Source organism: Stegostoma tigrinum, chromosome 8 (genome assembly GCF_030684315.1).
Source record: "Stegostoma tigrinum isolate sSteTig4 chromosome 8, sSteTig4.hap1, whole genome shotgun sequence".
NCBI classification, from domain to species: Eukaryota; Metazoa; Chordata; class Chondrichthyes; order Orectolobiformes; family Stegostomatidae; genus Stegostoma; species Stegostoma tigrinum.
This window is the reverse complement of record NC_081361.1, coordinates 89,370,137-89,395,962: the sequence shown is the minus strand read 5'-3', so window position 1 is coordinate 89,395,962 and position 25,826 is coordinate 89,370,137. Positions and strand designations below refer to the sequence as shown.

At 41.3% G+C, this 25,826-nt stretch overlaps 1 protein-coding gene across 2 annotated transcripts in view; it reads right to left on the bottom strand.

The window, feature by feature from the left end:
- gtf2b (general transcription factor IIB) overlaps positions 1–24,672 on the bottom strand; it is a 30,332-nt gene extending 5,660 nt beyond the window's left edge. The window contains exons 1-5 of one of the 2 annotated variants that reach the window (XM_048539872.2): positions 24,592–24,672; positions 7,805–7,911; positions 2,421–2,554; positions 340–486; positions 79–208 (exon numbers count right to left, since the gene is read on the bottom strand). In XM_048539872.2, the coding sequence (XP_048395829.1) occupies positions 79–208; positions 340–486; positions 2,421–2,554; positions 7,805–7,911; positions 24,592–24,608 (535 nt within the window). In that variant the 5' untranslated portion in view covers positions 24,609–24,672. Of the gene's footprint in view, positions 1–78; positions 209–339; positions 487–2,420; positions 2,555–7,804; positions 7,912–14,256; positions 14,371–24,591 lie in introns of those variants that run through there. The other variant, XM_059648100.1, reaches the window with a different exon arrangement.
- Between the last annotated feature and the right edge of the window lie 1,154 nt (positions 24,673–25,826).

Here is a 25,826-nt window from a genome sequence, read left to right as displayed (position 1 = left end):
GACAACTGTTAAAATTAATTTTAAGATTCTGTTGAAGACAGTGCTACGTAGTTTGGTGTTAATTGTAGGTCCTCTTACCTTTGAATGTTCGTGGTACACCTTCTTGCCTACAGGCAATGTACAAACAGGCAGAAGCAATGGCATCATTACTCCTTCCCTTTAAGCTTTTTTGTTCATACACTTGTTTAAATAAATTATTTGTTCGATCCTTGTAAGTGAAAGATAGGATTTAATTAAATTCAGACCATCAACATGCAGCATCAACATTACAAGTTTTACACTTTCATTACCAATTTAATAAAGCAACACCGTGATAAATCAAATACCACATGAACTTACAACAATATTTCTGGGGAGATTTATCCTGTCAGACATATTACTGATTTCCTTGAATGCATTCATCATTGCTCGATCAGAGCTACTCATAGTCCGACGATTTTGATATTTTGCATTCCCAAATTCATCAAAACTTGCTGATCCAGTACCCTGTAAGGAAATGCAAAGTGATGTCCACTAAAGCAAACATGACATCTGCAGCAATTTCTTTACAAAAAATGTTGAATCCATTACAAAGTAAATAAAATATGGAATACTGGTTTACCATTTACTCAAAATGAACTTTAGATCAGTTGCCCTTCTAAAGCACCATCGTTCAAATCAAATTTACACTTGCTAGTCCACAAAAAAATTATTTCCATGTATCAATATATATTCTATTACCTGTTCATTTCTCTCACCTTTCAAATATCCTTTCCTAAATTTTAAAAACTGTTGATTCAGACCCTAGATCATTGCTGTTTAAACAGCAGAGTATGGACAGTAACAGGTCTATGTACTAGTTAGCTGCATTTTTAAATAATGTGAGTGTTTGCTAAAATTTATGTTCATTAAGCCACAACCTCAATGACTTGTATTTAGAAACTGGTCAACGTGCATCAGTCAATCGCTACTGTACATATTTTCTGTGCACAAAGATGAACTTTTTTAAATTTAGGAAGTCATTCCCCAATATTCAAAGTGATTTACAATATCAACACAATTCCAACTAGCTTGTTTAGCTTTCATTTATTTTTCAAATTAGTTTTCAGTTTCCTCCAATGCCTCACCCTCACAGACAAGTGAATCCTGCAGAGATAGTAGGAACTGCAGATGGTGGCCTGCTCTGTTCATCCAGCTCTACACCTTGTCATCTAAGTGAACCGTGCAAATTTGTCAAATGTTAAATACTGCCTCAATTACACAATGTTTGGACAAATACATGCAGATGCAGTATTACTTGGATAAATGTGAAGTCATCCACTTAGATAGCAAAAACAGACAGACAGATTACCTGAATGATGTTAAACTGGGAAAGGGAGAAGATGCAACAAGACTTGCATGTCCCTGTACAATAGTCGCAGAAAATAAGCACTCGGGTGCAGTGGAAGACAGTAAATGCAATGTTGGTCTTCATATCAAAACATTGAAGTACGGAGCAGGGGTGTCTAGGGCACTGGTAAGACCACATTTGGAATAGTCCATGCGGTTGTGGTGTCCTTAGCTAAGGAAGAATGTTCTGGCTACTGAACGAGTGCAAAGAAAGTTTAGCAAAGAGATTCCTGGGATGGCATGGCTGATGTAAAGGGCACGAGAGAGAGTGACAGTATTGGTTAGGACTGTGTTCTTCGCAGTTTCTAAGATTGAGGGGAGAAACACAGAAGCCTGTAAAATTCTAACTGAATGAGATAGAGTAGATGCACGAAGGATGTTCTTGATGACCGGGAGCCCAGGACAAGAGGTCACATCTCAGGATAAGGGGCAGGCCCTTTAGGACAGAGGGCATTTCTTCACCTAGTAGGTGGTGAGCTTAACACTGTCACAGAAAACAGTAGAAGCCAAGACATTAAGACTTTCAAGATTGAGTTAGATATAGTTTTAGGATTAGAGATCAAAGGATGAGGGGAGAAAATTGGAACAGGGTACTAAGTTGGATAAGCAGCCATAATCATATTGAATGGCACTGCAGGGTCAAAGGGCCAAAAGCATATTCTGCATTGCTAATGTTTAAAACAAAACAAAACTAAGAGGAGTGCACCATTTGGATTATTGGAAAAATAAAATCAATGGACTTGAAAAGGGGTTTCAATACAAAGAATTGGTGAGCAAACTGGTAACAGCCACGATTTTAAAGCCAGTTAAATTAAACCACTTAAGTCAGGCCAAGACACCTAAAGCATATCAAATTAAACAATAGAACCAATACATTCAGAAAAGAGAAGCTTAGAATGAAGGAATAACAGAGAATCTTATTTCTTTAGATTATAAAACTACTTAATTAGCTATTTTGTAAAATGAGCAGCTGTGCATCAGATGGAATTGTTTTCTTACGTAACTGTTTTCAATTTTGTATGCCTGTTCTTTTGGTTAAGCCACATTCCTACCTTTCCAATCATAGTTGACAAGTCACCGCCATTTAGAAGAGGATTCTGGGCATCACCAACTCTAGATGGATCTTTTGTTGCTTTGTCATTGCTAAACGTCCGCCATTCTGAGCCGACATCTATAACTCTGTCACCTGTAAAAACAGATGGGCATCAAGATCAATAACTTTAAAATTACATGAAGCAAAACAAATTGTACACTTTTAAGAGTCACATTGACAAGTTGCATAAATTTACTCCTTTAGTAAACATACATAGTTTAAAAGTTAAATTGGAGCAAGAATAAGCCACAAAGGCCACCAACAGTATGCTGCCATTAAATATAATTGTAGCTGATGTTCTATCTCTGTTCCACTTGCCTCAAGAGGTCCAACCAAAGCTGGATTAAAAGCAAAATGATAATCAGGCCAAGTCATGCAAGAGCAAATCTGCTCTGATTTTCAATACATAAATTCCACCTTTGCTTGCATTGTACTTCAGTAGTTCCAATGGAGAGGGGGTGAGGTTAGCAGGATGAGATTATGCAAGTATAAATTGCAGCACAAGAATTGATAACTAAAATATGAAAATGAGAAAAACATACAAGTTTTATTTAAGCAAGTAACAAACAGCAAGCAATCTTTAGCTTATGCGCAGTGTGTGCATTTTACAAATTTACCTTTGCTTTTGATAGGAAGAATCAATACAGTTTCAGACAGTCACCACATCATAACTTTATTACAACATGATAAATGAATGCATAAATAAAAAGGTACTTATAATTCAATATAATACCATGCTCTGATCAAGTCCCATTTTTCATAAGAAGTTCGCCAAAATGGGACTACTCACACAAGGAAACCATCACCTGCTAGTTGTACCTGTTAGCTTGTTAACAGCACCTCAGTTGTTCAGTTTACTTTGGCAAAACAGCTGTACCAAGTCAGGTGGGAAACTGGATTACAGTGAACAATTCGATGTAGGCATGAGTACTGGCACAGGCATGATGGATAAAATAATCTCACTCTGTCTGAATATCAATGCTTCTACAAAAATAGTACAGATTGTGTGTCAGAATCATGGCAAGAATCTTATTTTTGATCTCTTCTGCCACAGCAAGTAGAATCATTTTTGTAATTTACTATCCAGTCATGAGGCACCCAGAAATTCAGATAAGCAACTTGAACAGAAGAGATTACAGCCACAGGGAAACACTACTACAAGTACACTTATTCAATTACATAGAACATAACACAGAACATTACAGCACAGTACAGGCCTTCGATGTTGTGCCAACCTGACATACCAATCTGAAGCCCATCTAACCTACACTATTCCATGTACATCCATATGCTTGTCCAATGACGACTTAAATGTACATTCACACAAGTATAATCAACTACAATATGCAGTGGAGAGTTTGCAAGTTAAGAATCATAGTGACCAATTAATTACACAATAATCGAATGCTCATGTAATCATTTGAATTTATCTCAATAAAAACGAAATCTTTAATGGGGTGTGGTCATCACTGGGTAGGCCAGCATTTGTTCTCCAACCCCACTGTCATTAAGCATCATAAACTGCCATCCATCTACCCATCTGGTAAATTTCAACATCATGTGGAGGCAAAAAGAAAGCAAGCCAAGAGGCTATTTTTGTAGTGCTGATACAACATTCATTCAGAATACTACAGAAAATTATTTTAGATCCAGGATAAACAAAATCACAAAAACAAGGGATAAGATCAAAAATGTAGATAAAAGAGTTTTAACTAAAAACATGCTTAAAAAATCTAACCAAAAGCAAAACAGCAACCACAGGAAATGTAGCATTTTAAGAATTACAAGTTAAAACACTATGGAAAAAATGAGACAAAAAAATTAAAGCATTTTGTCTAGCAGTCAGACTTAAAGTTTAAATAACAGATCAGAAAAATAAAGACATTGCTTTATACAGCATGAGAAAAGTTGAACCGTTGAAAGCAAGCACAGATAACCATAATGAACAGTGTTGCATTTATGTATGCTAAAAGCTACATAAATATTCAAGACCATGTTTTACGTAGGCAACATTGCAGCATTGTTTTCAAAAGAGGATAAGACGACAGGCAAACTCTTTCATGGTGTACGAAATTGTCTCTCCCCCCCCACCCTGCCCCCCAAAAGTCTGTGTCTTGCATTTACTCAAACTAGAATGCAAGATAAAAAGCTTCCACTTCTTGTCTCCTCTGTGTTATTAATAGCTGCATAGAGCACAAGTGCAACAAGGTCATGTTGAACTCAGACCTCAGCTGAAGTATTTCGTACAGTTCTAGCTGCCAAATGACAGGAAGGACGTGAATCACTTGAGAGAATGTAGAAGTGGTTTAGAAAGATTGTTCCAGGGATGAGAACAGGTCGAAGAAGGTGGGACTGCTGTCTTTGGAGAGAAGACTAAGAGGGCATCTGATGCAAAATCAGAGTAGGCTAGAGGCAGCAGACATGGAGAAACTGTTCCCACTCTTAAAAGGAAGAAGTGGGCATAGATTTCAAGTCATCTGCAAAAGAAACAGGGTTGAAATGAGGAGAAACCTTTTCACTTAGCTAGTAATTAGGGTATGGAATGCACTTGCTGCAAATGCACTGGAGACAGGTTCAATTGAAGAATTCAAGAGGCATTGGATGACATTTGGACAAAAATAACATGCAACGGTATAAAGCAGGAGATGGGCACAAGGTAATGATACTCATTTAATGAGACAGTGCAGACACAATGGACCAAATGTTGTCTGTGTGCTGTTACACCTGTGATTCCATACCAATCACTTAATTATAGTTGTTAAATTAGAACAATTCCCACAATGAATTCAGAATTCCCAACTAAGCAGCACTTAATTAAATTTAATTAATTTAATTACATTGTTCACAAGTGATGTGGACGAGAATGGAGGGATGATAAATAAGTTTGCTGATGACAAAGATTGGCCTGGGTCTTGAATGAGGAAATAAGGGATGAGGTTACAGAAGAACATAAATAGGTAGGTCTGATGAACAGGTCAATGGCAGAAGAAATTTAACCTTAATAAATGTGAGGTAAACTTTGGAATAAAGAATAATACAAAGGAGTCTCAATGTATGACAAAACACTAAACTTCAGAGAAACACACAGGGATCTTGAGATACTTGACGCTGAAGGTGGCAGGACTGGTTAATAGAGTAGTTAACAGGCAGTTACGGGAAGCTTGCCTTTAATTTATTGAATAAGCAAACAAATTATCACAACTTTCAAGGTTATGGGTCCAGCGGGGTCGGGGGGGGGGGGGGGGGGGGGGGGGGTAGAGAGAGAGAGAGAAGGGGGGGTACCAATCAAAGGCCTAATGATTCGAAGACATCTAAATGCATTGAATATACATGAGAAAATTGATCCAATAGCGAAGTTCTCTCACAACCTTGCACTATCTTATGCATTTTTTTGTTTCTTCTTGGCAGGGTCAGCATTCATTGCCCACTGCCCTTGAATTTAGCAGCTTGCCATGGGCAGTGAAAATCAACATTTCTCTGGGTTAAAGTCACAGGGAGGGAAGAATGACAGATTTATTTCATAAAGGACATTAGTCAACTAGATATATATTTATGAAAATAGTTACAGGGTTGTTATTAGAATTTTCTTGAATTGAAATTTCACCATCTGGCATTGTGGGATTCAAAATCTTTCTCCAGAATATTAGAACCAGACTCTGGATTATTAGTTCACTGAAACGACTATTGTGCTACCAACTCCTTGTCAATGCACTACCAAAAAAACTAGTATATAAACCTTTTAATCTGAAACTGTAAAACTGACATGTTTATCAATACAAACAATTACAAAAGATATAAACAGCTTAAAATTAGAAAATATGTCTAAATCAAAACTCCTATAGTATTTAGCACCACCCATTAAACTTGCAGGCCACAAGGTAGCTCAGTGGGCAGCACTGCTGCCTCTCAGCGCCAGGGATCGACATTCGATCCTAATCCCAGGTGACCATCTGCGTGGAGTTTGCACGCCTCCGTGTCTCTGTCGATTCTGCTGGGTGCTCCAACTTCCTCCCACACAGTCCAAAGATGTGTAGGTTGGGTAGATTGGCCATATTGCCCAGGTAGGTGTAGGCTAGATAGATTAGCCATGATAAATCTGGGATTATGGGGTTTTTTGAGGGTGGGTGTCAGGGCATGATGTCCCCTGGAGGATCAGTGCAGACCTGATGGGCCAAATGGCCTCCATCTGCACTGTAGGGATTCTATGATCCTATGCAGGGTCCTGAATGTGGTCAGTTTTGAAGATGAAACATGAAAGGTTCAAAAAGAAGAACATTGAAATAGTCAAGTCATAGATGTTAAAAGTCAAATAAGAATTGAGGTTGAATGGTGATTGGCTTGTCTTATGGTCAAGTAGGTTTCTGCAGTCTAGTTCAGTCACATTCTATGGCTAGATTGAGAGGTCACGTCAGCAGTAAGGGAATATAGTTAGTGGTGGGAGCTGAAGACAGTTGCTTCAGTCTTGCCACATTTTAGTTAAAGAAAATCTCTGCAAGGTAATCGAGTGAAGACATTTAAAGAGGTGATATAGATAGATGCAAGTTCTGTCAGTTTACACATGGAATCGGATGTTGGGATGTTTGAATGAAGTTACTAAGAAATAGGAGGGAACTAGGAATAACAGAGATAGGTGTACCAGGAACTGTGCACATAGCCGCAAAAAAGAGAAGCAATGGCAATTAATTCATTTTGGATTGAGGGGCATGATATTCTACCATGAATTAAACAGAAAGCAGTACTCTGCAAACAGTCAATACTGGAAGACGGCTGGCTAATGCATGATATTAGATCTGTCATACTTACGCTGTGCATGTTTAGATTTACACATTCACGTAAAACACCAAGGTGTATCTGCAAGTCATCTTCTTGATTTAAAAGTCATGATCAGGTCAATTTCTCAAGTAAAGCAGTAAGCATTGCACAAAAATTGTGACGAAGGAACACCAGGGATGTTGAGGAAATAACATCCTCGTAAAATATGATAAACAAATACTTCTTTGGACCATTAACAGTGATAATTCCTAGATAATGCGAAGGCTATAAATAGTTCAGGGTAGAAACTTGGCAGCTGGTCAAAAGATGATATTTAGTTTAGAAACACACATCCTAGTCTGCATGTATAAAGAGCGACTAGACTGCAGGTGATTGACAATGAACTCGACAGTACATGAAAAAGGAACTGATTGTTACTTTAGATAAGTTCTTGGTTTTCATCAAGCAGCCTTAATTTCAAGTAGCAATCAATGCATTGTGATACAAAACAGAAATAATTGACACGTACATATGCATACATTCATCTGTATATTCACAAAACGTAAGTAACGGAAATGTTTCTTTCTTTACCTACTACCAGACCACATTCAGGGCAGATCATATCACCAGCACGGTAATCTTCTACCAAAATGGCATCCGGATGGTTTGGACATTGCACTCTGGGCAATGGATCCCCACTAAAACAGAAAGACCAGAAAAAAATCCAAGACTTAATAATGAACTTAAGTAATTACCTATGGAAAATTTTCTCACTTTTAAAACCAAAATTATTGTGGACCCTCATTTATCAATGCGGTTCCCTTCTGCCAGGTCAGGTTCTACAGCAACTCCCAACGCACCATCTCTTTGGATCCCATCATGGTATTTCATCTGTTGGATTGCTTGTCGGCCACTCCACACAAGTGGGGCCATTTATTACATTAAATATTGGGAAGAGAAAACCACCAACTTTAGTCGCCACAAATTCCATCCCTGGCCCACCCCTCAATTCTCTGACTGGCATACAAAGCTGAACCATACTCTCAAAATGCATGTCTTAACTAAATAATTTTCAATTCCATTTCCTGAGGCAACCTTTTTGCTTGACTACAACCTACAGATGCTTGACTTGACCTCATCGAAGCTTGGATGAAGTCCCCCTCCAAGCCTGTTAACTTCTGTTGGTGAACCCTCTTATGACTGCCCTCCATTTCCTGATACCATACCAAGTTCAGATGATTACATCATAACTTACATCAAGTTTAGTTCACTCAGGCCCACGCTTGCTGACTGGACTCATTTCACAAAGCTACAATTTTAAAACATTTCAGATTCCTGCTATCTCGAACATTTCCCCACAACCCAATGGGTCCCTGCATGCTTCCAAACTAAGTGCTATGGTGTCAACGATCCATGTTCCAACAACAGTTGTGCCTTTATCAGCCTAGGACATATCCCAATTCTAAAATCCACTCCCTCAACCCCTCCTCTCCTTTAACAGGCTGCTTAAAACCTGCCTTAGGGGAAAATGTTGGTCACTGGTTGCAATTATTGTGTTTGATAATGCAACTGAAAACCACCTTGACGGGTTTAACCTTGTTAAAGGCACGACATAAATACTAAGGTCAGTTGCTGCAATAGCATGCTTCAATACTAAATATTAATAAGCTGCCATAAAAATGAGTTATGATCTTTCAGAAGAAAAGATGAACTTTACGATGGCAACGATGCTGGACAAAACTGCTCCTTGACTGCCCAACAGTTCCACAAATGAAAGACATCCCTGAACAATTCACTTTGTTAATCCATAGTCTGTCACATTTGATTGGTTTGCACATGGTATGCCACAATTACATTCTAGTGTTTCTGTCTTTAAGTAAAAACAATGTTGGAATGCTGACTTGCTGAAAACACAAGTTTTACCTTAATTTTTATAATAAGTAAACTAATTCTAACAAATGATTGCCAAAATATACATTTTAATTGTACAAAGATATCCCTACTTAAAACGTTACTGTTTATTCATAACATTTCAGCCTCATTTAACGACTGTTCCAGTACATCATACCTCTTCACAGCTATAATTGTATCCTTTATCGTTACTGTGACCACTATTCCTCATCAAGTCCACTCTATATCATGTGAATACCCCTATAATCAGAAACATGCCCTCTTGTTCAACTCACTTCAAAGTAACAGGCTATTAGCCCAAGTGTGTCCGAGATCATTCTTCAGGAAACCACTGCCTGACTCAAAAGCCCCAAATTCTTTTGATTTATATGATTCTGATCTTTATCTGTCTGGACTTAATAACATGGGGTCTTTCTCTGCTTTGCTTCCAGCAAGGAAAGCTGAATGCACAATTTTAGGAATGGTCGTACAAGAAAACCATGTATCTTGGTTTCAACTTTCTGCCTTTTATTCAACTGCTCTAACTACACAATTCAAACAATGAACGTTCAGCATCTGGTTTAAATCCTCTACATTAACATTGTTCGCTTCATCATTAACCATGTTAAACAATACATGGTGAACTAGACTGACCTTTACCCATTCCTTCGACTGTCCAACTGTTTTTCCTCTTTCTAGACTCCATTTGCCACCTACCATTTACTCCTTTATCCTTGGTCCACCCCATCTTCAGCATAATGTACCTGTTCCTAGCTACAACCAGGTCTGAAGAAGGGTCACTGGACCTGAAATGTTAACTGCTTTCTCTCCACAGATACTTGTCATATCTGCCATGTTTTTCCAGCAATTTCTGATTTTGTCAGAGTATTAATGATGGACAGATTGGATACTTAAGGTAGTGATGGGACACCAATCACAGGGTTGTTTTTCGCCGGATGGTGTTGAGTTTAAGTATTGTTGGAGCTGCAGATAAATGCCTAATTTTGCATCACATCACTCGTGTCTAGAAGAGAATGGCAAGCCTTTGGGGATTCAGGATGAAAGTTACTTGCTAGCCTCCTGAACTGTTCTCATATCCACAGTACAGATGATACTTCTGAACGCTAATGGAAGGGGATTAGATGCTTTCTTTTTGGAGTTGGGCAAACATTACTTACTGCACAAGTACAACCTCAAGTTCAGTACTTGAGGAGTCACGAATATGTTCAGTACCAGTGAATGTTCCCATTGCAAAACTCAATAGAGGAAAGTCTCTTACAAAACACCTAGAAGATGGACCTTGAATATCTTAATGAGGAATCTCTGCAACAATATTCTGGGACAGAAATGACTAACCCTGAGCAACCACAATATCCTCCTTCATATGAGGTCCAATTATACATTGTTAACTAGAGGAGCACTTCTCCCAGAGTTCCACAGATTTCACTTTTGCTGGGCTCATTAGTTCCATTCGACAGAGTATAATACGTCAACGGGGACCATCACAGAGAGCATTAAATGGCTGATCCCCGATTCAGACTCTGGTCATCAGGGACATCCTTACCATTTCCTGTCTCGTCCTGTTAAAATTTAAGAATTCTAAAAGGATGTACCTGCTAGAAATGAAAACAAATTGCTAGAAAGACTCAGCAGATCTGGCAGCACTCGTGGACAGAAATCACAAGTTAGCGTTTCAAATCAAGTGTCTCTTCATCAGAACATAGCTGCTAGACTGGGTCCGTGGCAGAAGGTAAGGATGCCTTTGCAGAGCATTCTAGACTTTCCCGTAAGTGTTATCAGCAAGTTTAACCGCCATACCTACAGTCCTCTTATCCAAACCATTTAAATAAAACCGAATGTTAAATAATTTGCTTGTAACAAATATTTCAGAGTTTAAGAACAAATGTACTCCATACATGGAGCTTTTCCAGCATGCAGCATAGACCCAAAATACAAAACACTTCCAACATCTGGAACCCTGTACAGATTTGTACTTCCAGCATAATTTCCACTTTCAGTTCTATTCTAACTATTACATATTTAAAGTGAGTAAGTAGGAACTGGGTAAATTGAAACAAGCCACTTTCTCAATTTGTTGAATAGTTTCAGATCGAGAGATTTCATTGTTGATTTTGTTCAAATAGCCTTTCATATTTGAAGCTCAGCATGGGAATTCTCCCTGGTATCCTAGCCAATCATTACCCTCTTGAGCATTCCACTCTGGAAACATGGGTTCTAACCTGGCCAAAACGCAGTGCTCAACCAATATCATTATCATATTCCTGTTTCTTAGGTTTCTCAGGCACAAATTTGCTGCCATGTTTCCTACGTTATAACAGTTACTACACTCATTTTTTTTAAAGTTTCGAAAAAACTTCATTGGCTGCAGACTGCTTTGGGATGTCTGGTGCTTATGAAAGGGCTTTAAAAATGTGCTTATTGTTTGTCAGAAGTATCATTCAGAAGATAGCCATGAAGACTGCAGAAAATACAGGAGAAACATTGAGAGAGTTAGGGCAAGGTGGGAAGGAATGATCACTACAAATGTTATGGCAATATTAAGTTGAAGCTTAAAATATTTTAAAATGCAAGTTTAAACACATACTTATGACTTAGTAAGGACCAAAACATCCTTCATGGAGAGCCACAAGGCACAGCCATAGTAATAAATTAGTACTTTGCATCTGTCTTCTAAGAAAGCAGACAATAAGAAAGCTGCAAAAAGCCTTGTAGAGAGAAAATATGTTCTTAAAAATTATCATTCCGTAAAGGTAGTTAAGTCACCTGGTCCGAGTAGAATGCAGATGGCATTGTTGAAAGAAGCAACAATAGAAATAGCAGAGACAGTCACAATTTTTCAATCTGCATTAGATACAGTTGTGGGGGAACTGTAGGATTATTAATATTAAACTCAGTATTCAAAAGGAGGGAGAGGATTAAGCCAGGAAATAGGTTTGTTATTTGACAAAATAAGCTTTCATTCAAAAAGGTGTGCGCTAATCAAGCTCAGCCAGCACAAATTTGTTATGAACACATTAACAAGGAACAAGAACAGTGCATTCAGCCCTTCGGACCTGGTCTGCCATTCAATAAAATCACGACGAATCGGTTTATAATCTCAACTCTAACTTCCCGCATATCCCAGATAAACTTTCAATCCCTTGTAAGCAAAAACCTACCTAAATATCTTTGGTACACAGGTAAAGATTCTGCATTCACTCGAAAGGAATTGCGAAGGTTTAACCCTCAGGGATTTTGAAAATAGTGTTTTCTCTGCTGTCTTAAGCAGGCAACCTCTTACTTTTAAACCCTGACTTCTTGTTCTAGATTCTCCCACTAGTATCTTCAAATTCAGTTACTACACCTGCAGTCCCTTTATCGAAAGCATTTCATCAATTGTAAAGAGTTAAGCCCACAGCACCAAACTGTGGTACACACATGACATCCTGCCAGTTTGAAAAAGACCTATCAGCTCTTACTGCTCACTTGTTAGCCAGCCCATGTTCTATGCTTACCAATGTTATCATCTACACAATCCCTGATTTTTGAACATTCATAGTAACAAGTGCGATCCCATACAGGGGTATACTAGCAATGATTTTAAAGATCTGACATACGAATGCCTCCTCATATTTATGAGTTATTGATATTGCCCTGCATTGTGTACCAACGTACACAAATAGATATGTAGATGGATTCAAGAAAGTAAGTTATTCACAGTCTGCACCTCCTTAATAAACTTATCAAATGCCTCTTGGAAGGACAATTACAACACATTCAATGTTCCTGCTGTCTACAGCAGGTGTTACTGCTTCAAAGATGGAAGGCAAATGTGCCAAACAAACGTGTACCAGACCTTCCTCTTGTTTTCTTTTAACATAAGTTGCCCGGACTAAGATTAGGGAGTAGCATCATAAAACATGCAGTGGATGCAAAATGTGGCAAAGTAGTAGACGGCAGTGAAACCAGTGGCAGTCTCCATCAAGATAGGATGGTAAAATGGACAGACGTATGGCCAAGTAAGTTAAACATGAAGGTGAACTGTTGCACACTGATCAATGGACAGAGTAAATTACAAGATTTTGAAAATCAATGACCAGCGAGACACCTTGGTGCCGAATTGAATAAACCCATAAAAGTGGTTGAAAAAGTATGATTAATTGAACTCATACAAGAGGAATAGATTAAAAAAGAAAAATCACACTAGCACATTATAAATCACTGCAGTGATTATGTTGGAGTATTATGGGAAATTTTACAGATGAGGCGCTTTGGCCCATCATGTCTGTACCACCTGAAATACACTATCTACACTAACCCCACTGTCCCACACTAGGCCCACAGCTTTGAAAATTACAATGCTTCAAGTGTGCATCCAATTTTTTTTTTAAAAAGGTAAGAGTTTACTCATCTCTACTATCCTTCCAAGCATGAAAAAACAAATTTAGTTTACTGCAGAAGCAAACCCACTCTGAATTTTGACACAGGCACAGTGTCAAGTTTAAACTTAGTTTGCACTATAATCAGTGCTTAAAGCAAGAGCACTGTTTCAGCTATATCAGATGGGACTGTAACAACTTGATACAAGAAAATGTCAGGTAAACTCTGCAAGTGAACACATACACATTACCAACAGTAGGCTTCTAAGTACTACTTTTGCCTCTACTGAATAAGAATCACATCAGCACTACACAGATGCTCAGGATGGAGTTAAACCAAGAGAAGTAAAATACCTCAGCACATTTGAGATTCAAAGCATGACATTTCTGGTTCATAGGCTGAAAGCGTGCCATTATAGATTTCCACCTTGTCAACCTAAACCAAATTACAAACATACAAAAAAGAATAGGACAAAATGGCCCATCAAAATTCACACATCACTGGTACCAACCATATCTCCAGCCTTTTAATAAAAATTCAAGCTCTTTTCCAAATCCTGGCAGCCAATCCCCGTACCGTATTCAACAAATAACAGTCTCCTATAGCAATTATTCTTTTAAATTGTCACACCCCGCCTATTACAAGATTCATCCCTAGTACCCAAGATCTGACCACCTTTTATTTTCCCGAGACTATCCACCCACAGTACCCAAAACTGAATTATCTGTTTGAGAGAGAAATTGCCACAGGAGACGTCTGAACAGACTTCTTACCTTTCTTGACAGTCACCCATCTATCTGACCGATCCTGCTGTGAAATCACTTCTGTAAATCTACTAGGCATCTGTCTCTTGTATGCCCTCAATGTCATCAAGCTTAAAAAGCAGCTTTCAACAGTACCTTATATTTTCCCAAAGAATACTAAGCATGCAAAAAAAAGAGAAAATCAAACATTTAATCTTAAATAAAATCAACCACTTAGCTGAACAATCAAATTAAAAACTCCTCCTCAGGTAGTCTAGCAGACAGCTTTCAATCCATTGATTAAAAAACTCACCCCAGAGCCATCAACTTGTAGGTCTTTCTGAAAGCTCTAAAAACACAATTGTTTTTAAAAAATCCTCCTCCGTGATTTAAATAAATCTCTTCAGCAATGTTTTAAAAGAATCTTTCCTACATGTATAACTTTTTTAGCGTATAATTTTTAAAAAAATACTTGAGCTATCCATTCAAAAGCTTCTCCGAAAGCTCAGCAAACACTATTTGGAAAAAAAAGTGTTTGCTTTTTGGATTTTTGACTACAAAAGAACCAACATAACTCAAAATAAAAATTTTTACTACATTTCAATAGTATACTATAAGAAACCTAAAAGAAAGTTTGCAAACTCAGGAGCAGCTACAAGATCCACGCTACTGTCAGTTCACCATTTTTATTCTTCGTTCCAACCTCCACCTCCCCACACCTCCAAACACAGAGATTCTGTGTCAGCGAGCACGAATCTAGGATAAGATGTTGTTTCTCCTAGAGCAAGGATTAAGGGCTTCTCAAAATGTTTAAAGCATACTGTTAAAAGGGTCAGTGAGAAGCTGGAAGTTAATGTACACATTCGTAGGAATGACATAGTTAAGGAAAAGATTAAGGCTTTACAGACTGAATATAAGAGGTTAGATAGAACATTTAAAAAACTGAACCTCAAAAGCAGTACCCTCCAATTTAATTCCATTAACAAGTTTGTATGAAGGAAGAAATAAAAGGATATAGGACATAAATCAATGGCTGAAAAAGTGATGTAATATTCAAGGATCGAGGTTCTTGGAACATCGCGGACTTCCTCTTGTGCAGAGAAGACCTGTTCAAAAAGAATGGGTATCACCTGAACCGGAAAGGGATCAATATCCTTGTGGAGAGATTTACTATGTCTATTAAGGGAAACTGTAAACTATTAGAGGGATAGAGGGATCTTAAGTAACGGATCAACAGAAAGATGGTTCTGAATCTGAAAAGAACAATTAGAAAAGACAGTAAAACCCCAAAGAATGAAGTAGCTCTGAAGAATTAAACTGCATTAAATTTCAGTGCAATGGGTCTTAAAGATAAGGTTAACAAACTGAGGACACGTTAAGGAACGTAGGATTGTGATGTAACAGCTATTATGAAATGGCTGAGGGACAAGCAACTCCATGCTCCGAGTTTCAGATGCTAGATGAGATGTAGCAAGGGAGGTGGAAGGGGGGGGAATCTGGCTTTTTTGATTAAGGAGAATATTACTACCACAACTAGAAAAGATATTTCTGAAAAATCTTCTAGTGAAAATGCAAGTTGATATTTCTCTAATGAAATGGACACAATAAGGCCTGTAGACTGGGAGCCACAGTCTATAGATGAAAGGTTTGAAAAGCATTGTAAGTCCAAAGATGTGCAGGGTAGGTGGATTAGCCATGCAAAATTGCCCATAGTGTTCAGGGAAATGTAGAATAGGTGGATTACAGGGGATGGGTCTGGGTGGGATGTTCTGAAGTTCTGGGTGGACTTGTTGAGCTGAAGAGCCTGTTTCCACACTGTAGGGGTTCTAATTCGAAGGTCAGGTAGCATCTGAGGAGCAAGAAAGTCAACGTTTCAGGCCAAAACCCTTTGACAGGACTGAGGAAGGTGCAAGACAGGTTAAATAGAACATTAAAAAAACAGAACCTCAAAAGTAGTAACTTCTGATTAGTCATATTGACAAGCTTGTATGAACAAAGAAATAAAAAGGTAAAGGACATAAATCAATGACTTTCCGGCTGCTCAGATGCTGCCTGACCTGCAGTGATTCCCAACCATACACCTAATGACACAGAGATAATGGGAACTGCAGATGCTGGAGAATCCAAGACAACAAAATGTGAGGCTGGATGAACACAGCAGGCCAAGCAGCATCTCAGGAGCACAAAAGCTGACGTTTCAGGCCTAGAACCTTCATCAGAGACGGGGATGGGGAGAGGGTTCTGGAATAAATAGGGAGAGAGGGGGAGGTGGACTGAAGATGGAGAGAAAAGAAGATAGGTGGAGAGAGTATAGGTGGGGAGGTAGGGAGGGGATAGGTCAGTCCAGTGAAGACAGACAGGTCAAGGAGGTGGGATGAGGTTAGTAGGTAGGAGATGGGGGTGCGAGGAAGGGATGGGTGGGAGGAAGAGCAGGTTAGGGAGGCAGAGACAGGTTGGACTGGTTTGGGGATGCAGTGGGTGGAGGGGAAGAGCTGGGCTGGTTGTGTGGTGCAGTGGGGGGAGGGGACGAACTGGGCTGGTTTAGGGATGCGGTGGGGGAAGGGGAGATTTTGAAGCTCAAGAAGTCCACATTGATACCATTAGGCTGCAGGGTTGTAAAGAATGGAGGGGGGAGTGGAAATGGTAACCATTTCTTTAGATGACATGTCCATCATGGGCCTCCTGCAGTGCCACAATGATGCCACCCGAAGGTTGCAGGAACAGCAACTCATATTCCGCCTGGGAACCCTGCAGCCTAATGGTATCAATATGGACTTCTTGAGCTTCAAAATCTCCCCTTCCCCCACCGCATCCCTAAACCAGCCCAGTTCGTCCCCTCCCCCCACTGCACCACACAACCAGCCCAGCTCTTCCCCTCCACCCACTGCATCCCCAAACCAGTCCAACCTGTCTCTGCCTCCCTAACCTGCTCTTCCTCCCACCCATCCCTTCCTCCCACCCCAAGCCGCACCCCCATCTCCTACCTACTAACCTCATCCCACCTCCTTGACCTGTCTGTCTTCACTGGACTGACCTATCCCCTCCCTACCTCCCCACCTATACTCTCTCCACCTATCTTCTTTTCTCCATCTTCGGTCCACCTCCCCCTCTCTCCCTATTTATTCCAGAAGCCTCACCCCATCCCCCTCTCTGATGAAGGGTCTAGGCCCGAAACGTCAGCTTTTGTGCTCCTGAGATGCTGCTTGGCCTGCTGTGTTCATCCAGCCTCACATTTTATTACCTAATGACTCAATTAGTTTTAAAGTAGTTATGGAAAAGGAGAAGCTTCCCATAAATGTTCAAGTTTTCAACTGGAGTAAGCAAATTTTAATGGCATGAGACAGGAAATTTCAAAAGTTGGTTGGAGAAGATTATTCACAGGGACTGTCAGTTCTGATGTAACACGTTAGATCCATTCTCATGCAATCCTGCATTATAAGAAAATGGTGCAGTAGCCACACCACTTAAACTAATGGGGCCAGAATCGCATTATAGCCAATGCAGGTAAAGAAAGGTTGCATACTACAAATAGCAGTTTAAATTCTTCAATCACGGTGGCTCAGTGGTTAGCACTGTAGCCTCACAGCACCAAGGACCCGGGTTCGATTCCAGCCTCGGGCGACTGCCTGTGTAAAGTTTGCACATTCTCCCTGTGTCTGCGCGGGTTTCCTCCAGGTGCTCCGGTTTCCTCCCACAGTCCAAAGATGTGCAGGCTAGGTGGACTGGCCATGCTAAATTGCCCGTAGTGTTCAGGGGTGTGGGGGTTATAGGGGGATTGCTCTGGGTGGGATGCTTCAAGGGGCAGTGTGGACTTGTTGGGCTAAAGGGCCTGTTTCCAAACCGTAGGTAACCTAATCTAATCTAATGTTAAAGCCAATTTGCATTGAAGAAACATGTTGTTATAGCAGAGCCGACTGTAAAGGGACGACTGGCAACTGAGCAGCTTTCAAAAGTTTGAAAACAACAGTGCAGAGTTATGATGCTCCGGTTAAGTTAAGGTAACACTGGCAGGACGAGGGAACAATGGATGACTAAAGATATTGAGGTTCTAGTCAAGAAAGGAAACAAATTACATATAGGCAACTGGGCTCAAGTGAATATTGAACAGTATAGCAGCAATCTCAAGATCAGGAAGGCAAAGAGGGGATATTGAGATAAGTCTTGGCAGATAAGGTGAAGGATAATACAAAGCGATGCTATAAGGAAGAGAGCAGCTAGAGAGAGAGCAGGGGTCATCTTTGTGTTGAACCTCAGGAGACAGGAGAGATATTAATGTTTTACACCATCAGTTTTGACTGTGGAGAAAGAAATGGCAGCTAGAGAACTCAAGGAAAATACTGATGTTTTGAAAACAGTTCACTTTGCACAAGAGGAACTGTGGAGGTCCTAGAAAATACAAAACTGGGTAAATCATGGGGACCTGCTCTGGTGTATCCACAGATATTGAGAGAGGTTAGGGAGGAAACTGCAGACAACCTTACAGATATATTTGTACCGACTATAACTACAGATGAGGTGCTGGATAACTGGACAGTAGCTAATATTGTGCCTTTGTTTCAGAAGGGACGCAAGGAAAAGCCTTGGAACTCCAACCTGATAGTCTGTCGATGGTGGTGGGCAAGCTGCTGGACAAGATTCTAAAAGACAGGAATTTTATGGATTCGAAGAGGTAAGAATTGATTAGGAACAGTCAACATGGTTGTGTGTGGGGGAAATCATGTCTCACAAACTCAATTGAGTTTTTTAACAAAGTAACCAAGACGATTATGAAAGCAGAGCGGGCGACACTGTTTGACAAGGTTCCACTTGGTAGACCAATCAGTAAAGTTAGATTACATGGGTTTCAGAGTGAACTTGCTAATTGGATTCAATATTGGCTTAACAGTAAGAGACAGTAGGAAGGTTATTTTTTGGATTGAAAGTCTGCTACCAGCAGTGTTCCACAATGCTGGGTCCACTTTTGTTTGTCGTTTATACAAATGATTTAAATGAGAATACAGAAGGCATGGTCAGTAAGTTTGCAGATGACATCAAACTCAGTGGTCTAGTGGGCAGTGAAGAAGGTTAGTTAAGATTACAAAGAAATTTTGATCAATTGGGTCAGTGGGCTGAGGTGTGGCAGATGGAGTTTAATTTGGACAAATGTGAGGTATCGCATTTTGGTAAACAAACTGCAGGGGATGGGCACATTAGAAACGTGGAGTTTATTCAAGGAAAAGCTCCTGTGTCCTAGATAAGTATGTATCCGTCAGGCAGGGAGGAAGCTGTAGAGCGCCGGAGCTGTGGTTTACGAAGGAAGTTGAATCTCTGGTCAAGAGGAAGAAGGCTTATGTTAGGATGAGATGTGAAGGCTCAGTTAGGGAGCTTCAGGGTTACAAGGTAGCCAGGAAAGACCTAAAGAGAGAGCTCAGAAGAGCCAGGAGGAGACATGAGAAGTTGCTGGTGGATAGGATCAGGGCAAACCCTAAGGCTTTCTATAGGTATTTAAGGAATAAAAGAATGACGAGAGTAAGATTAGGGCCAATCAAGGATAGCAGTGGTAAGTTGTGTGTGGAGTCAGAGGACATAGGGGAAGCACTAAATGAATATTTTTCGACAGTATTCACTCTGGAAAACAACAATGCTGTCGAAGAGAATACTGAGATATAGGCTACTAGACTAGGTGGGATTGAGGTTCACAAGGAAGAGGTATTAGAAATCCTTCAGAGGGTGAAGATAGATAATTCCCCTGGGCAGGATGGGATTTATCCTCGGATCCTCTGGGAAGCCAGGGAGGAGATTGCCGAGCCTTTGGCATTGATCTTTAACTCGTCATTGTCTACAGGAATAGTGCCAGACGACTGGAGGATAGCAAATGTGGTTCCCCTGTTCAAGAAGGGGAGTAGAGACAACCCTGGTAATTATAGACCAGTGAGCCTTACTTCAGTTGTTGGTAAAGTGTTGGAAAAGGTTATAAGGGAAAGGATTTATAATCATCTAGAACAGAATAATTTGATTAGGGATGGGCAGCACGGTTTTGTGTAGGGTAGGTCGTGCCTCACAAACCTTATTGAGTTCTTTGAGACGGTGACCAAACAGGGAGATGAGAGGAAACCGGTTGATGTGGTGTATATAGATTTCAGCAAGGCGTTCGATAAGGTTCCCACAATAGACTATTGTACAAAATGCGGAGGAATGGGATTGTGGGAGATATAGCAGTTTGGATCAGAAATTGGCTTGCTGAAAGAAGACAGAGGGTGGTGGTTGATGGGAATTGTTCATCCTGGAGATCAGTTATGAGTGGTGTACCGCAAGGGTCGCTGTTGGGTCCACTGCTGTTTGTCATTTTTATAAATGACCTGGATGAGGGTGTAGAAGGATGGGTTAGTAAATTTGCAAACGACACCAAGGTCGGTGGAGTTGTGGATAGTGAAGAGGGATGTTGTAGGTTACAGAGAGACATAGATAAGCTGCAGAGCTGGGCTGAGAGGTGGCAAATGGAGTTTAATGCAGACAAGTGTGAGGTGATGCACTTCAGTAGGAGTAACCGGAACGCAAAGTACTGGGCTAATGGTAAGATTCTTGGTAGTGTAGATGAGCAGAGAGATCACGGTGTCCATTTACACAGATCCTTGAAAGTTGCCACCCAGGTTGACAGGGTTGTTAAGAAGGCATACAGTGTTTTAGCTTTTATTAATAGAGGGATCAAGTTCTGGAACCAAGAGGTTATGCTGCAGCTGTACAAAACTCCAAGTGAGCCGCACTTGGAGTATTGCGTACAGTTCTGGTCACCGCATTATAAGAAGGATGTGGAAGCTTTGGAAAGGGTGCAGAGGAGATTTACTGGGATGTTGCCTGGTATGGAGGGAAGGTCTTACAAGGAAAGGCTGAGGGACTTGAGGCTGTTTTCATTAGAGAGAAGAAGGTTGAGAGGTGACTTAATTGAAACACAAAATAATCAGAGGGTTAGATAGGGAGAGCCTTTTTCCTAGGATGGTGACGGCGAGCACGAGGGGGCATAGCTTTACATTGAGGGGTAAAAGATATAGGACAGATGTCAAAGGTAGTTTCTTTACTCAATAGTAGTAAGGGAATGGAACGCTTTGCCTGCAACAGTAGTAGATTTGCCAACTTTAGGTACATTTAAGTCATCATTGGACAAGCATGTGGATGTACATGGAATAGTGTAGGTTAGATGGGCTTCAGGTTGGTATGACAGGTCGGCACAACATCAAGGCCGAAGGGCCTGTACTGTACTGTAATGTTCTACGTCAGGAGCTTATATAATTAAAAGAAAAGTACGGCCTTGGGCAATGTCGAGAACACAGGCATATGGGTCAGGTGCATAATTCTTTGAAGTTTGCATCGACATGTAGACAGGGTAGTTAAAAATGCATTAACATGCTTGCCTTCATTGCGCAGACCTTTAAGCGTAGGACTTGGGATGTCACAGAATGTTGGTGAAGCCTCTTCTGGAGCACTGTGAAGTTCTGGTCACACGGTTGTAGGAAGCATATTAAGCTGGAGGGGGTTCAGAAATGATTTACCAAGACATTATCAGGAATGCATCGTTTGAGTTTTTAGGGGAGGCTGGGACTATTTTCAATGGAGCACAAGAGGTTGAGGGCTGACCTTGTGCAGGTCTATAAAATCATGAGGGATGTAGATAAGGTGAATAGCAAGTATCGTTACCTGGAATTTCCCCGGGGATTTCAAGACTAGATGTCCTGATGAAGAGTCTAGGCCCGAAACATCGGCTTTTGTGCTCCTGAGATGCTGCTTGGCCTGCTGAGTTCATCCAGCTCCACACTTTGTTATCTTGGATTCTCCTGCATCTGTAGTTCCCATTATCTCTGATCACACTACTCTAAGGGTCTGATTATTGGCCTTCAGTCTTTTGGTTCAGGCCAACTTCACTCCCTTCTGACTTTAGCTTATCTTTGGCTTCTGAATGCCATACTGTGTGTGAGAGGCTAAATGCACCTCTCTAGAACTTGCCTTTTGACTATGTCTGTTGAGATCACAATACATAGCACAAGACATTTACTTGATTCAAAAACTTGCTGCCATTGATTTCATTGCCTCACTGACTGAAGAATGAAAATATATAAAGCCATATGGGAATAGAGCAGACTTGTAAAAGCTTGCTGAAATGTTTGCATCCCATTTACAAGATAAAGGGCATGGTGCAAAATCATCTACCGCTTCAACATTAGTCTTACTTGAAAAATCACATTAATCATAGTCACGATAGATATAATTTTATAACAACAGACTGCACATCCTCCCCATATAGCTTTCAACTCAACCTTGTCAGCTACTTGTTATTGCACCTAACACCAAATCACCTGGGGATTTTTTTTAATAGTTATTCATCAGATTGCACACATCAGTCGCAATGTCAGTATTTACAGACCATTACTAATTAGCCCTTGATAGACAGAGGTGAGCCATCCTCTCAAACTACTGCGGTCCCTACAGTTGTGGGACATCCTCAATCCCGTTAGCCAAGGAGTTCCAGAATTTTGACACAGCAGAAAATAAAGAGACAGGAGGGAAAGTTGGGGGCACCCCTGAAGAGTGCGTGGGAGGTGGTGAGCCTAAACAAGGCGTAAAGGAAAAAGAGTGGGGTTTGGGGAAAAGGGGTACCCAAAAGGCAGGAAAATAATTTCTCAAGGGGGGGGGGGGGGAAGAAAGGGTAAAGAAGGAGGACCCAAAGGCAAGGAGCAGAAGACAGGCAAGGCAAGGCAGAAAGTGGGGGTCTGAAAAGGGGAAGGAAGAAGAGGCTCCCAAAGTTGCAGGGGAAATAAGAAGGGGTAAAAAAAGGAGGAAAACAACACATATGGACCAAATATTGAACTACAGGAGCAATCATCCCAACACCCACAAACGAAGCTGCATTAGAACATTATTCCAACAAGCCACCACACACTGCAGCACAGAGGAACTACGAACAGCAGAAGAAAATCACCTATACAGCATATTCAAAAAGAATGGGTACCCAATGAACACAGTCCACCGATTTCTCAGCAACAAACCCAAACAAACAGACAAAACGGGCCCAGAAACCATAACCACTCTCCCCTACATCAAAGACATTTCTGAAATGACTGCCAGAATACTCGGACCTCTTGGCATCAGGGTAGCCCACAAACCCACCAACACACTAAAACAGCAGCTAATGAACTTAAAAGGCCCTATACAGACAACAAGCAAAACGAACGTCATCTACAAAATACCTTGCAAGAACTGTGACAAACACTACATTGGACAAACAGGCAGAAAGCTAGCCACCAGGATACATGAACATTAACTAGCCACAAAACGACATGACCCTCTACCACTCGTGTCCTTACATACAGATGAGGAAGGACACCACTTTGATTGGGACAACACATCCATCCTAGGACAAGCCAAACAGAGGCATGCACGAGAATTCCTAGAAGCATGGCATTCCAACCAGAATTCCATCAACAAACACATTGGCTCCAAATCAATCTACCACCCTCTGAGAAAAAGAACAGGAAATGACATCACCAACGCAAGGAGACCTAAACAGATAAATAGACAGCAGGACAGAACACCAGCGCTTCGTCGGAGGCTCACTGATGATGTTACCTAGAATGGTGATGCAACGTCTGAAAACTAACCTTCCAGCTCAGCGAGCAATCTCACATCCAGAACCTCAACCTGAGCTACAAATCTTCTCAAAACTCGCTAATAAAAAAGGAGGGGAGGAGGGGAAGAGTGAAAAAACGGGGTTCTGAAGAGGGGAGGGGAAGAGGAAGAGAAAGGGATTCCCAAACTAGGGGAAGATAAGAAGGGATAACAAAAGGGCCCGAATGGGCGGGGTTAAGAGAGAGAGAGAAAGAAAGCCGGGTGGGTCGGGTCCAGCGGATAAGAATAAGGAGGTTTTGAAAGGTGGGAGAGGGGGCGCAAGAGGAAGAAGAGGGGTCCCGAAGAGGACAGAAAGGAAAGGGGGGGGGGGGGGGGGGAGAAAGACCGGTTGGCGGGGTGGGGTGTAATCAGGCCAGCGGCCGGGGTCACCATCAAACAGGGTCCAGCTCACTGCGCACGCGCGCCTGGGTAGAAAGTGGGGGGGTAAGGCCCCGAGACGGAGCCCGCGCGCCCAACGGTTACAGCCGCCCGCGCCTCAGCCTCCCCTCCCCCAACGACAACAACTAGCCTCCAGTGCGAGCTCTCCGAGAAACTGATTTTCTGTCTCTCCCCTCGACGACCGCCATCTCTTCAATCAGGTAAGTACATTATGATGCACACCGATGCCGACTTGACCTCACGTTCCCCCGTGAGAGGAAGAGGAGAGTACAACCAGGCAACGCTACCGATCATTGTGATAAATAAAAGCGTAGCCTAGCCGCCGCTTACCGACTGCCAGACGCCATATTAGCCGAGGAGGGGGAGGAGTGAGAGGCGAACCGCAGCTCCGGCCTCCTTTTGTAAACGCGCGGCATCACGTGACGCGCCAGTCCTCCGCGACACGGCGCGCCGGATGTGTCAAAAGTCTCGAGTGGCGGATGGCAAAACGGGTGGGACGAGAATGGTTGATGTTGTTGTTGTTTCCCACAAGCTTCCTTACAGTACCGGGGCGAATGGGCTCAGCCGTGTGTTCGCTTATGCAAGTCAAGCTTCGACTCTTTGCAGCAGATTAAAATTCGACGGCATCCTAGGTATCAGTGTAAAAGGGGATGGGAGGAAAGGGAAGGTGGGGGAGACACTTTCGGAAAGCGCCTACCTGCCAACCACCATCCGATGTCTCATAATGCTATGCTTGCCACTGTGGCACTTTTCAAAGTAAGCCAGCCGTTCAACCAACTGATCTAACCAACTTATCAAGGTGTCGAGTTGGATGAACACAAGAAGCCAAGCAGCAACCCAAGATGTGTTCATCCAACTCTACACCTTGTTATCTCGGATTCTCCAGCATCTGCAGTTCCCATTATCTCTGATCTAACCACCGACTACTCAATTCCTGCACTAACTGAGGTTGCCATGAAGGACTCTCTTTCTCAATCTCTTCCCTTTCCCTGGGGTATGGTAATCCTCAGGTTAAATCATTATCAGTCATCTCTTTCTAATGAGAGTGCAACTCAATGGTTCAAAAGATCTATGGCGACTTTACCTTTATCTTTTGACAGTGCTGTAATTTCTGGCAACGTGGAAGTCAGTTTATCCATAGATTTTCTTTTTGCAGTGCCAGTTGAGGGATAAATATTGACCCAATGCACCTCATGGAAAACTTGCTTGCTCTTCTTCTTAATCGTATCATGGGTTCTTTGTGTCAAGTCGAGAGGACACAGCCTCAATTCAATTGAAACATTTGAAAGACAGCACCACTAACAGGACAGCACTAAAATATTTATTTGGATTTTTCAGCTCAACTCCTAGAGTGGATCTTATGTCTCAGAGGTGCACATGCTGCCCACTGAGATTAATACTTTGGGAACCAGTGGCATGATAAATAAAGTTCATGCTTTCTTCCTAAAGTGGGTATTTTAGTGCGACAATGGAGCCTTGCCAGACAATAATATATTCAGAGATACACTAATTTTAGCCTTTCAGGGAAAATGAATGCTTCATGCTGATCTTTGGCAAACCTTGCC